The sequence below is a fragment of the Morchella sextelata genome, assembly GCF_020137385.1.
Source record: "Morchella sextelata strain SCLS chromosome Unknown scls_8, whole genome shotgun sequence".
NCBI classification, from domain to species: Eukaryota; Fungi; Ascomycota; class Pezizomycetes; order Pezizales; family Morchellaceae; genus Morchella; species Morchella sextelata.
The window spans coordinates 1,417,290-1,430,644 of NW_025408623.1; the positions used below are offsets into that span (position 1 = coordinate 1,417,290).

Genomic DNA, 13,355 nt, shown 5'->3' on the forward strand with positions numbered 1-13,355 from the left:
CTATTCACGGGCGGCCTGCAACATACCCCAGACCTTCATCTTGCCCCTCTGTGTGGCTATTTGATACGCTGTTCTCCCCACATTGTCTCTAACGCGGAGGTCTGCACCACGACCAAGGAGCACCCTAACCACCTCCTCGCTATCTTTCGCGGCAGCCAAGTGCAGCGCAGTCCTCCCATAGTGATCCACCCCTCCTACATCTGCCCCAGCTTCTACCAGAGCCCTGACAACATTAGCCCTACCGAACTTCGCAGCTAGCTGAAGCGGTGTTCTGCCAAAGACATCCCTGGCATCTACATCTCCGCCGCGCTCCAACAAGATATTGATTGACGGAACACCCCCATAAATAGCGGCTAAATGTATCGCCGTGCGTCCCTCATGGTCCACCACGCCGACATGCGCGCCAGTGTGCAGACATAGTATCGTGAGTGGGACCCCCCAGTACCTCACCGCCAGGTGCAGCGGCGTGCGGCCATAACTATCCTGAATGCTTGTTGAAGCACCTGCATAGATCAGGAGGCGCGCGACCTCCTGGTATTGCCCCGCGAGGCAGAGCGGCGTCTCTCCGTAGCTACCCTGGATATTTGGGTCTGCACCATGCTCCAGAAGCGTCTTGACGAGGTCGGTAACGCCGAGTCGGGCCGCCATATGCAGCGGAGTCCATCCGCCATTATCCTGATGGGCCGTTGAAGCACCTTTCTTCAGGAGTCTGTTAACAAGTGGGAGGGCCTTCGCCTTGACAGCGCGGTGGAGCGGCGTCTCGTTCGTGTGCTGGTCGAGGAAGACGAAGCTGATATTGGGGTCTGTTGACTCGAAGAGGGCCTTGATGGTACAATCTAGGGGTTTACCGGGAATAGGGTGCACGGCGTGTTTATTTGGGGGCGAGACACTGACAACGACGATGTTCGAGGCCTTTCGGAGGATATTACGGGCGGCGGGGTTGTTGTTGGTTACGACCGACCAGTAGAGGGCTGTGAGGGCGTGGGTGGGTTGGCAGGCGATGTCGAGGAAAACGGGGGTTAGAAGGTGGTTGAGGCGATGGTTGGTGAGGAGGAGAGAGAGGAGGTCAGAAGGGGTGGTGAGGGATGAGGCGATCAGGAGGAGGAGCTCGTTGGGCAGAGTTAGGAGTGACATTTTTGCAATACAGCTGTGGTAGATACTTCTTGACAAGATCTGTAGAGTGCATTAGTGAGATGCCATGCACGTACTGGGGAGGGGGTGTTGGTGCTTACCTCTGCAACAATCTTGTCTCTCGCTGAATGTTGCTTGAGAGGGTTGACGTGAAATCAAAGTTTTGTGGGGAAACCGCGGTATTTAAATCGCCGCTGATTCAAAAAGTATTAACGTCATCACTTCCCCCACAAACGGCTGGGTGAGGGGAAGAGAACCTTCGTCTTGTTTTTATACTTTCTTCTTTTTATATTTCACAAGAAGGGTGGGGCTCGCATCTATGAACTAGCACTTTGCCCGCATGCGTTGACTTTTTTTTTTTTTTTTTTTTTGCCTTGGTCGTGTTTAGCATCGTTACAACCAGATTCTGCAATCTTGCAGCCTGAACCAGAGTACTCGTAGTCTCCTGGCGTTTTTGGACTGGGCCACTATTGCATACACCCAAAATCAGGATCTTGGCGTATTTTTGTATGGTATGCAATATCAGTCGCGTTCAAAAACGTCAGGAAGTTACGAGTAGAGCATTGCCAATCAGCCAATCACAGTGCTGCCGCGGCTTCCCTGTCCGCCTTCGAGTGAGAATATGTGATATATCCTCCCCGGGTGTAATACAAATAGTCAACTACAATACGGGTGAGTAAGGTAAGCTCCAAACCCGATTGTAAGGCTAAATCACGGCAGAAACGGATATCATACAGCTTATATTGTATGTGCCTACTACAAGAGGTCCAATCGTTGGAATATGTATGCTTAAAATCCCAGATGGTGATCATGTTTTATGTAAAGTGCAGAAAGCGCATACATACATCTAGAGTAATATTATTACAGTGCACACCCGCTGCCCGTGGTGTTTAGCAAACAAGTACTTTATTTTTGATATGCTCGCCCCAGCTAGCTAGCTAACGGAAATTCTATGCGATAACTACGGTTTAAACTATTCGTAAATCTAGGAAATGAAGGGAAATAACAATGCCGGAAAAAAGAGATTCCTAACAATAATCGGGATATATGTGGGTTTCTTGACCCGAGATATAGATGCCAGACAAAAGCAACAGTAATAGAGATGAAAAATATAAGGGCAATAGCAGTGCAAGACAGACAGGTGCGTGCTAATTAACATGAAGAGAAATACTCAATGGAGAAAAGAAAGGAAACTCAAACTAATCTTTCTGGAATAGATGACTAAAAAAGTATGATGATAAAGAACATTACCACAGATGAAAAGAGAGAAACGAGCCAACGTGCATGCTCTGCAGTACTGTCCCCGCTCCCACAATCTCAAGTACCAAGATTCCCCTTTTCTAGCTCATCCAACAATTACACGCGCAACAAGTTAAAACTCATATAAAAGATATCCCAAGTTTCAAACTCGCTTTCAACAATCCAAAATAAAGAAATGCACACGCAGCCTGGACCATGCTAGAGAAATTTTAATAATAGCTCCTTTTTTTTTTAAAAAAAAAAAGAATCCCCCCCCCCTTCCTCCTCCCAGACCAGCAGGTGGCTTCTTTCTGTTCGTCAGGGTCATCAAACTCGTTACAGGATAATTCAAAAGCCTATAAATACCCGATTAGCGTTGCAATCATGATTGGAGTCTAGTGTACAACTTACAAAGGTTATTCATTACTCGTGCACCGGCTCTAACTCAGCTAGGGTGGCCATTTCTGATTTGTCTTGCTTCTCATCTAAATCTGTGATACCAAGGCCGGCGGTAGTGGTGGTGGTTGCAATAGACATCGCCTCTTCCCGTGCGGCTTGGTCCGCGCGTGCCTGCGCTGACGCAGAAACGATGTCTGCGAGACGTCTTAGGCGGGATGTCTGCAGGTACGATGGAAGGTATGTCTCAAGTGCGCTGATCTGTCTGGGCTCTGCGATCTCGTAGGGACCACTATCATCCATATCAACGGCCTGCAATAATAGTACATCACTCTTCTCAGTAACCCTTGATGCAACAGCCTTCATGATCTCCCCATTAATAGGTTGCTCATAGTCAGCCACCAAATATTGATTGAGTAACTTTTGGATCTGATTCGGCGATAGCATCCAGCAGATGTCTTGGATAATCTCGATATCACTGAGTGTTGCCTTCTTGAGCTGCAAGAGTTTCGTAGCTTGCTAGGGGGTATATTAGTCAAATGTACTATATTCAGGGGAAAGTATCTTCTTACCATCAGGTGCTCTAACTGGAGTGTTCCCTCGGGCATATCATGGCTCTTGCACCACTCTTCGATACGAGTGATGTTGTAGTTAATCTGCAGCCCACGCTTCCATGACAAGAAGTTCCTTCTCAATAGGAGGTCGTTAAATGCCGTAACACCTACAAGTTTCAAGAGCTCGGTGACTGCTTGAGTGATGATTGAGTCCTCAATATAGTACCCCCTGAGCGCCTTGTAGATCTTGTTCAGAAGACTCAACAGGTCATCCATGCTGTACGCAGGTGTACTTGATGTTTGCAAGAACTTGTTCAAAAATCTATTGCCATCGTTTGTGATAAAGCCGGGAAGTGACTGTGACTCGATGATCGCTGGGACAATCATCTTGTGTAATCGCCTCTTGAGAACCTTCATCCATGTATGGTAGATATTGAACTCAAGACTCTCCAAATCATGCTTGACAATCTCTAGTAGTCGGTCATACTCGAAATCGTCCTTTTTCTGCATCTCGTACCAGTCCTCGGCGAGGAAGACGAAAGACAGCATCTCGTGGACATTGGAGAGCCAGAACGCGCCTTGGTTAATGGCATCGTCGCCATCGTGGGCCTAAAACATAGTCAGCTTCCCTCCTATCTCTATTACCAGAAAACTACTTCACTCACCATAACTTCATGCTGTATCGATTGCATGACATTTGCCAAAAAGCGCTCAGATTCTTTGACAAACCCATTGTTCCACATCTCAGACGTAACCACATTGATGATATAGGCCGGGAACAAGACCTCCTTCTCCAAAGGCGGAGTTGTCGGGTTAGGCTGTGGGATTTTGAGGTTCCTTACCAAGCCAACGGCAACCTCATCACTGAGCCCTTCATCATCCTCAAGTATCCTGTGCAACTCGTACTCATTATTCTCAATGGGACTAAAGGCTAGCACCTCCGCGTCCCGGTGCCGCATAGGCACAGATTGGGGCATCATTGAAACAGGGCGAGTCTGGTACGAGGACCGATACATCCCATCGCCCTCAAACCTCCCAGTTGCGCCACTTACATCAGCACTACGTCTCTTTGGCTTCTTATTCGACACAAAATTGATGAGTCCATTGGCAAGGCCACCCGCAGGTTTCTCCGATACACCATTCTCCTCAATCGGTGGACCAGCATGCTGAAGTTGATCCTCTAAAGCCTGGATCTGTTGCCTGAGAGTCGTCTTCTCGTCCTCGTGTGCTTGGTCTCGAGACTTTGCAAGGTCGAGCTCCGATGTCCTGTTAGACAGGGCCTCGCGCAAGGACTTTCCTTCCTCCTGTAACCTCTTCATGTTTGCCGTCGACTCGTCAAATTGGCGTTGCAGAGCCTTCATCTCCTCGTCCATTTGTGACAACCGAGCTGAAGCGATACCAGCTTGATTGGCTTCTAATTGCAGCTCCTTGTTGCGGTTCTCGAGCGTCGCATGCTTCGTTCGCCAGTTTTTAACCTGGTTGTCGAAACTTTCTACCTTCTCCAGTAGTGCCTTATTGTCTTGCTTAAGCTTTCCTACCGTTTGGGTAAGCTCAACGACCTTGTTCTCAAGCTTGTACGATATCTGCTTAAGGTCACGTGCTTCCTCGCGCATTGTCCTATATTGACGTCGAGCAAGCTTACCCCGCCAAATACTTTGAATATAGATAGCCCTCTTTCGATAGGTTCTCCAGGCTTTCAAGAAACGCCTTCAAAGATAGAGAGTTACTTTCCGGTATACAATAAACTCATGGGAGAAAAACAACATACCTTGATCGCCAAGCCTTTTGAATATATCTTACAGCGTTTCCGATTATCCGATCGGTGATGCTCTTCCTCGTGAGGTAACCCTTGGCCACTAGTAACAAGTTAGACCGAAATACCACAGGAACTTAGGGTTAATTTAATGCTTACCAGCTTGTAATGCAATAACATTGTCGCGTATCTTGTGGTAAGCCTTACGTTCCTTTGAACCACGCCAAAACCTTTGGATTGTAGTAACAGCTCTGACAGTACGCATCTCCTGCGCCTCCTTGCGAGCAAGATATCCCCTAGACCATGCCTGGACGTGCAGTATCGAAGCACGAGCTTCCAAGTACTTACGCCTATAGTATTTCTTTCTCAAATTCTTCTGAATCAAGATAGCACATTCATTCAACCGACTCGTTCTCATGTTCTCCAGATACGCCAACTAAAATCCTAGTAAGTAACAAAATTCACGTCATTGTGGAATAGGCTTTCATACCATGCCAGCACGGAAAAAGATCTTTGACATTCCCAATTGGAACTTGTCTTTACCATCCTTTTGCCCATCCTTTGGATGACCCTCCGCTGGAATTGTCTTCTGCAGAATACAGAGTCCAACGTCCCGAATACTTCCCGCCTTCCACTTATCTGACTCAATCAACATATAATAGCGGCTAGCAAATTCCTCATATGTCCATCGGGTCGGGTAACCAGCGCAACTGATCTTTACAGTTTCCAGTACACCACAGGCTTGAAGCTGGCTGAGAACCATGGGACCTTCGAACTTCCACGCTACCTTTGCTTCGTTCGGTTTGATACAACGGATATAATGGACATTAGTGCCACCAATAGTGCTCATGAGGTCAATAAGCGAAGACTTGAATATACCACCCAAAGTTGGCTTTCGGACAGTGGCACCAGTTCTTCTTCCGGGTGGAGCGGGGGCGGCAGCGGGAGCACCGGGCTTGACTGGGGTAGATATCTCCTTATCCCTGACTGATGATCCAGCCTGAAGAACCTCTGTGAGAAAGGGGTTCGTAGAGGCTCTGAGGAGTTCCAAATGCTCATCTGGCACCGTATCCCGGTTTTTCTCGATGAATCCCTCAGAATCGTACGTAACATCGACAGCATAGTGACACACTGTGAAAGCAGACTTTCCGAATCTAGGCTTCTGATAAGGGAAATCCTTGGGCTTGCCGATACCGAAATTTTGGTGAAGCTTATTGACAAAACTTTCGTCCGTTCCTGCAGGAAGACGAGATTCCTCGTCCAAAAGGGAAAGTACACCCAATTTTCCTTCAATCAAATCGATACATGGCCTATTGTCAGAGAACTCGATGTATGCCCAGTTGATTTGCTCTCTTGCGTACTCCTCCTGCTCTAGCTTAAAGACGTGCTGGTTGAATTCCTGTTGTAGCTTTTCGTTCGCATAATTGATACAAAACTGTTCGAAAGAATTGCGCTTGAAATGCTCAAAACCGTAGATATCCAATACACCAATGAAGGACTTGACCTTCTCCCGAACCTCTTCCGTAGCCAATCCGGCATTGATGGTTTCCACGAGCCAGTCAAACAAACTCGAATAGATGAACTTAGAGATAGAATCACGGACGACAAGTGCTTGTTTCTGACTCAAGGGAGAAACAGTCTTCTCGTTTCGCATAACCAATTGCTTTTTTGTAGTCCATTTGGCGAATTCTTCGTTGTCAACTCCGAGAAGTTCACAAGCTTTGACTAACGATGGTTCTGTACCAGAAAGTATAGATCCTCCTCGGGCAGCTTCGATATTTGTGTTACCAAGATGCAGTAAGGCTGCCAAGACCTTCCATATACGGGATTGAGTGATCTCAGGAACACCAATCGTTCCAAGAGCGGAGCGGGTATCCTTGAACTCGGCAGCATCATTGACATGTGGAATGTGTGGGTCTCCTCCTTGGTTCAGATAGGCGTAATCCTCGACAGCGCCAAGACCCAAAGCTTTTCTCTCCTCTTCTGTAGATCCAGCAATCAACTGATAAAAGATATGGTAGTTTCTCTCGGTTGCTGGTTGGTAAACCAATCTAGATCTCTCGAGCAAGTACGTCCGAATCTTGGCTCCCACAATGTCGATGTTCTTGTCGAACAGAATCTCAATATACTTTCCGAAACGGGATGAGTTGTCGTTACGGGTAGTTTTCGCGTTACCGAAAGCTTCCATGATCGGATTGGTAGCAAGAATCTGCTCCTCCGTTTTGCTCATGGTTTCCCCCGCCGCGCCCTTCTTCCGCTTGCCAGGTCGGCTTGGGTCTTCGACAGTAGCAAAGTATCGCATGATGTATTTCGCGCTGACTGTTTTACCAGCACCAGACTCTCCCGAAACAACAATGGTTTGATTCTTATCATCCCGAACCATTGCCCTAGAAACCTCCGTCAGCTCCAATTCTGTGTCTGTTATTATTTCAGGGGGTCATTACTGGTAAGCAGTATCAGCGATTGCGAATAGATGAGGGTCCTGATCCTCACGCCTTTTCCCGGCATAAGCCTGTACAAGACCCGGATCATATAGATAGTCCATTCGATCGAACGGATTTGTCGCAATGAGGACAATACCGGAATAGGTATAAATCTCACGCTTTGCATATCGAAGTTTGATGGCTTGCAAAACTATACAAGAATTGAAAGATCAGCTTCATAAAACACGTAAAAATTGATCTCTTATGTTAATTACCTGCAGGCTCATTGAGATGTGATAAACTGGTAAGATCGTCTGATGCCTCAAGAATGGGAGGGTTCATTAGCGGCGGAAGATCCTTATCCTCTTCATTGCCTTCGAGCACAACAAGAGATGTTGTTTTAGTGATTCTCTAGAATCGTGTTTTGTCAGATATTTACTCCCATTCCGTTGTCCTTTATCCGGGAAAGCAGCTGAATCTTACCTCTCCAAACCGATCACCATGAGTGATTTCAAACACCAAAGTAGCTGTTGTTCCAGTTATGTTTTTGGAGACCACTTTGGAGGAGACCCATCCTTCTGTGGGATCCTGGATCCACGCCCCTGTGTCGATATTATACGTGTGCGCCATGATTCGGCGGTAACTGCCCCCTAATGCTGTGGGCTAGCAGGTAGATTGACTACAGTTCTCCTTCGGGGGTTTAGTGAAGATGAAGATGGCTGATTTGAAGTCAAGTAACTCGAACAAATAACAGCAAAGGATGAAAAGGGAACCAAGAAATGGAATTTGGGATGAAGGTAAAGATGGTTGCCAGTTGTAGTTGATGAGGGGATGAGGTTCAGGGCGGGGTGGTTGTTGTTCCGTAGGGGAGAATAGCTGATAGAAGCTGACAGCTTTCCAGAAGAACCCTTTTCTTCCTGGGGTTGTCCGACAAAGTATGTAGAAAGAACCTTCGGAGATGGGCACAAGGAAATAAATCTGAACCAGGAATGATTGAAAGGTAACAGAGAGGTGAGTGAAGATATGATGGGAAAGACCCCGTGGATGCTTGGCACTGAATTTCCGCGAAAAGGGGCAGGACCAGGCGGGTTAAACTGTCTCAGGCAAGCCAACTAACTTCGGAGGCTTCATCCTCCTCCTCCCTTCCGTACACATGGACACCCGTAAGAATGCCCACTTACTGGAATTTAAGCTTACATGTACCTACTAAATCCAGTATCTCTTGCTATCACTAATGAATGGGTTTTGTGTAACCATCCGAATTCATAACGCTGCTAGACAAAATTGTTTGAGCATTCCTAAGGTACTTCTACGTATGTATATACAAACCGTTGAGTGTTCACCGCAATTGTACCAGTGTTCGTGTCCTTACCCCCACCCCAGGCACAATCAGGAACGTGACCTGCACCAACAGGCAAAAGCAAATCTGGGACCGTTTACTAAGAGCCTCACCCCTCGATAATCGACCTGTCTTCTGAAGTCCTGCTAAACACGATCAGACACTAGCGAAATTTAAACGGTGAATACAAGTACAATCTGGCTATCTCCTGGTTTCAACCCCAATCCAGCCAACGAGAGATATTTCACCGGTTCAATATTTTTCAATATAAATTTCACACAAGAGTTCATCGTATCTATCGTGGCAAACAATATATATCACAGTGTTCAAAGCTTACAACATGGAAAGCAATCTTTCATACATGTAGTTTTACCCCAATAGAGCATAGCATAGCATGTACATGACATACGTTCCCAGCCACACCACACGTGAAATTCATGAATAGGACACAGAGACATTCACCACAGGAAGAATTTAGAAGAAAAAAGAAAAAGAAAACCGGAGATAAACACAGCAAAAGAGTAAATAGGACAAGACCAAACTACACATTCCTGTCCTGCCCGATGAAACACGACAAGACAGAAGAAACACTAAAAAAGAAAATGTGATCCGTAAGAGATCGTAATAGTTTATAAAGGGGGTTGAAAACGAAGAGAGAAACAAATTTCCTAGCACAAGATCACTTTTGTCTTTTGAATCCTACCCAGATACCCCCCCTCACCATTTTGCCCGCTCCAAAGTCCCTGAAAACCCCAAGAACATTTAGACATACACTCATAGGCTCGTGGTAACATGATAGTCAGAAATGACTATGCGGGAGATGCAACAATTAACGCATTTAGCTTTGCTTGCAGTCGGCAGCCTCCTGCTTAGGCTTTGTACCATCATCCTTAACATACAGTAAGCTCGCGTCCAATTGAAAATAAAAGATAGGAGTTGGGAGTTACGTCATCTTCGGACTCTTCATCATCGTCATCCTTGTCCTCGCTGAGCTCATCGTCATCATCCTCATCATCATCGAACTCTTCGTTGTCCATGTCATCCTCCAGTTCCTCGAACTGAAGAGCTTCACCAGTGTACCAGTCAACGGCACGGGGGATAAGCTTCTCTTTGATGTCCTCACCGAGGTGGTAGTCGAGCTCGAGCCTCTCTTCAAGTTCAGTGGAAGCTTCATCGTCCTCTTCGTCGCCACCGGTGGCCTCTGGAGGAGAGAAGAAGTTGAAGAAACTTTCAGTGGGAACAGTCCTCTTTACAACACGGGTCTGCTTGGTGTCTGCTAAGAGTGTTAGATCCAAGGATTGATCGGAACGAGATGAATAAAATGGGAGTGGAACACATACTCTTATTGCGCTGCTTTTTGCTCTCAACTCTGACAGTAAGATCTTTGCCTTCTTTCCAGTTGATTTTATCACCTTCTGCGTGGTCGTAGATGAAGTCACCACCGTAACCACTCTCCTCCTGGTAATAATAGGTCTTTGTGATCTCCTTGTTGGTGAAAAAGTCGTTTTCGGCAAATTCGAAGATAAGCTTGAAGCCGGGACGGTCAAGGTAGGTCATGCGGATATCGGTGAGATGCTTAAGGGCAGCCTCGTCCCTATCGGTGATGGTCTCGGCGAGCGAGAGGTGGTTCTTCATGGCAGACAGCCAGAACTCTGGAACACCCTTAAGGTCCTCTGCATCCTTCTTGTCTTCGGTTTTAACATCCTCCTCCTTCTCTTCATCATCCTCCTCCTCATCATCTGCTTTTCCGGCCTTGACCTCGTCTTCTGAAGGCTCAAGGGTACCATTGACGATCTTAGCACGCTTTTGATACAGAGGGGTGAATTTAGCAAAGTATTTCTTTTCGAGCTGCAAAACCTCCTCCTGGAAATCGGCCTCGATTTTCGAGTGCTCCTTTTGGACACCCTTCAAGCCAGCGATACGACGGCGGACAGCCGGCGGAAGAGACTCAATATAGCCGGAAGAACGTCCGACAAGCGAGCCAAGCTTTCCTTGAATCATCGAGACCAACCGGGGGTCGGAAGCAAAGATTGAAGCAGCGGTGGCGCGGTCAAACTGTTCTGTTAAGGGAATTCCGCCACGGGTCAGCAAAAAATTGTGCAAGAAAAAGATTGTTTCGCTAAGTGGCAAACAGGATTACAAACCTTCCTTGATGGTGGAAACCTTTGGCTCAACAGCATGAGAGTTGATTGGGGCATTGACAGAAGGGGTGTTTTGGGGGGTGCTGTGTTTTTACTCATGGTTAGTTGGATTATTCCTGACTAGATAAACAGAGGGAAAATCTGATAGAGAGAATAGGCGTTGACTTACGGAGCACCAGCGAGGGTGTCGAGCTTCTTATTCCTGATGGGTTCGGACATGGCTAATTATGAATATTTTTCCCGCGAGGAACTTTACGGCTGGGATGATAAAACGAGAGGAAATTCCGCTCGCAAAAAAGAGATACAGAAAACCTTGAGAAGAGATGAGTTGAGCAGGAGAGATGCAGTAAGGGGAGTGTTCGGAAACGATGGAAAGTGGAGGAGGTTGATGGACGCAGAAAAGTGATGAGAGGAGAATCAATGAAGAATGGAGGGGCCTACTAGGGCTGGGCCCTCCAAGCAGCGGGGGAAGCTTAGTAAACAAACACGTGACAGGGCAGGGGCGCTTTTACCCCACCACGGCCACACTTCCACCTGGCCGGCCTTCAACAATTTTTTTTTTGTTGCCTCTGCTGAGCGCGTCGCGTACAAGGCGGTAAAGCATAACCCCCCCCTCCCCTTCTGCCTTCTTTTTTCTTTTTTTGGGTCTGTTTTGAGAGATGTTTTAGACAAAAGCTACATGCACATATGAGCTTGATGCCGGTTGGGCCGGTGAAAAAAACGACCAAGGATTTCCAGCGCGAAAGCTTGAAATCCCGACTATGTGTTTGAATCAATTGCACCCCTTTCCCGGGCTAACAGAGCGATTTCCCGTTTCCGGCGTTTATTGATATTGATCCGCATACAATATTAGGCTACGCAGAGCATCCTAAATACGTTAACTACGTCAACGGTGGAATTTAATCACCTGATCTCTGCATTAGAATGAAAGAAACCCAAAGCAACTGGCATGAAGCTTCTTCTCATCTCATCTCTCAAAGACTGATGTACTGCGCACCAATCCATTCTGGTGTGTGCATAAACGTAGAGATCTGACCCCACTGTTGGGTCTCTATCTCTTACGAACTTTTTCTCAACTGTCCATATACTAAACGACAGACAAAGCGCTAATCATGGCAAATACGGCCCCAGTGATTCTTATTTGAAGAGCTTTGGACACTACTGCCCATGCTCCCAGAAGCGCAGGTCGGCGATCAGATGTAGGTACATGTACTCTACCTACTTGCATGCAGTTACATGTAGTCATGGTCCATCACTCGGGATCTGCATTACTACACAAAAATATAGCCTGTTGTATGAATTACTCCCAAAAATCGAGAACAATCTTTCCCCTCTTCAAGTTCCGCTTGTTTTGATCATTTAAATCTCATATAAAGAAAGCATTCTTATTCAAAACTGCTTGGAAAATATTTCCTTGTTCAATCCTGCCATTCTGGTTGTGCACCCTAGACAGAAGTAAGGTAGACTAGCTGCGTCACTAGCATAAAACAAATATATCCCCTTAGACTAGCTTTTCTTATCTTTGGTCAGGGTCTTGTTAAGTGATAAGAACATAATCTATCACTCGATCTAATAAGACAGGAGGGGAAGATTCGGCAATGAGCTTTGATCGCCTTTGGGTATTTTTAATAGAACGATTTAGGGATGATACGGTTCCAACTCATCACTTTTGTGTTTGTGTTCAGTCCAGTAGCAAACTCGACTGCTTGATTGATCAGCTGCTCCAGTGGGTTCGTCCACTTGAATATCTCGAGATAGAGCGGAAGCCCATTCTACCCCTCGCGCGCGTATTTTTATGCAAGTATGGACATCGCAGGTTCTATTTAATGCATGACATACACTCACGCAGCCTGTTGGCTAGAGCTTCTTGGCCAAGGACTAACCTATGCGCAAGAGCGGGAGCGGCGCAAATCAAACGTTGTGGTTGGAATAGCGAGAAAAATCAGTATGCACTGTTTCTTGCGTCAGCAGAGGCAGGAGTGAGTGACAATTACCAGATCCAACAAAATCAGGCTGTGTTTCTAGGACCAATGGCAGACCTCCACAATAATTGTGGGGTTGTATGTAGAAGAGTACTTAGGGTAAAATATACGCAGAAGGTGAAACTTAGAGTACATAAACTAGGGGCATTGTCGTTGTCAATTGCCAGCAGTTAGTACCAGCGGCAAAGATTGTTAGCTGACTCTCAATTGAAAGAATTGAAAGAATTGAAAAAGCACTAAAACCACCACCAGTACCTATTTTGATACCTATCTCGTGTTGCGGTTAATATGGTTGCTGCCAAGCCTAGACACCATACCTACTCCCGTGATGTTCTGGAAGCAGGACAGACTAGGATCTGTGGTGTACCATCTCGGCACCTCTGAAGCGACCACCCTG

General features: G+C 46.6%; 3 protein-coding genes across 3 annotated transcripts; all 3 read right to left on the bottom strand.

Annotated features, from left to right (window-relative positions):
• Positions 1–1,134, bottom strand: H6S33_012580 (uncharacterized protein; the record flags this gene model as incomplete). Its single annotated transcript, XM_044843946.1, has 1 exon — positions 1–1,134. One exon carries the CDS (start codon positions 1,132–1,134, stop codon positions 1–3), a length of 1,134 nt encoding a protein of 377 aa, XP_044695229.1.
• Positions 1,135–2,793: 1,659 nt separating this feature from the next.
• H6S33_012581 (uncharacterized protein) lies at positions 2,794–8,126 on the bottom strand (the record flags this gene model as incomplete). The annotated part of the gene is made up of 9 exons (XM_044843947.1): positions 2,794–3,285; positions 3,339–3,929; positions 3,986–4,937; positions 5,089–5,176; positions 5,233–5,509; positions 5,564–7,460; positions 7,518–7,707; positions 7,772–7,907; positions 7,980–8,126. The coding sequence occupies 9 exons, from the start codon at positions 8,124–8,126 to the stop codon at positions 2,794–2,796; spliced, it is 4,770 nt and encodes a 1,589-aa protein (XP_044695230.1).
• Positions 8,127–9,673: 1,547 nt separating this feature from the next.
• On the bottom strand, positions 9,674–11,195 carry H6S33_012582 (uncharacterized protein; the record flags this gene model as incomplete). The annotated part of the gene is made up of 5 exons (XM_044843949.1): positions 9,674–9,724; positions 9,783–10,108; positions 10,176–10,895; positions 10,980–11,059; positions 11,146–11,195. 5 exons carry the CDS (start codon positions 11,193–11,195, stop codon positions 9,674–9,676), a joined length of 1,227 nt encoding a protein of 408 aa, XP_044695231.1.
• Positions 11,196–13,355: the final 2,160 nt, after the last annotated feature.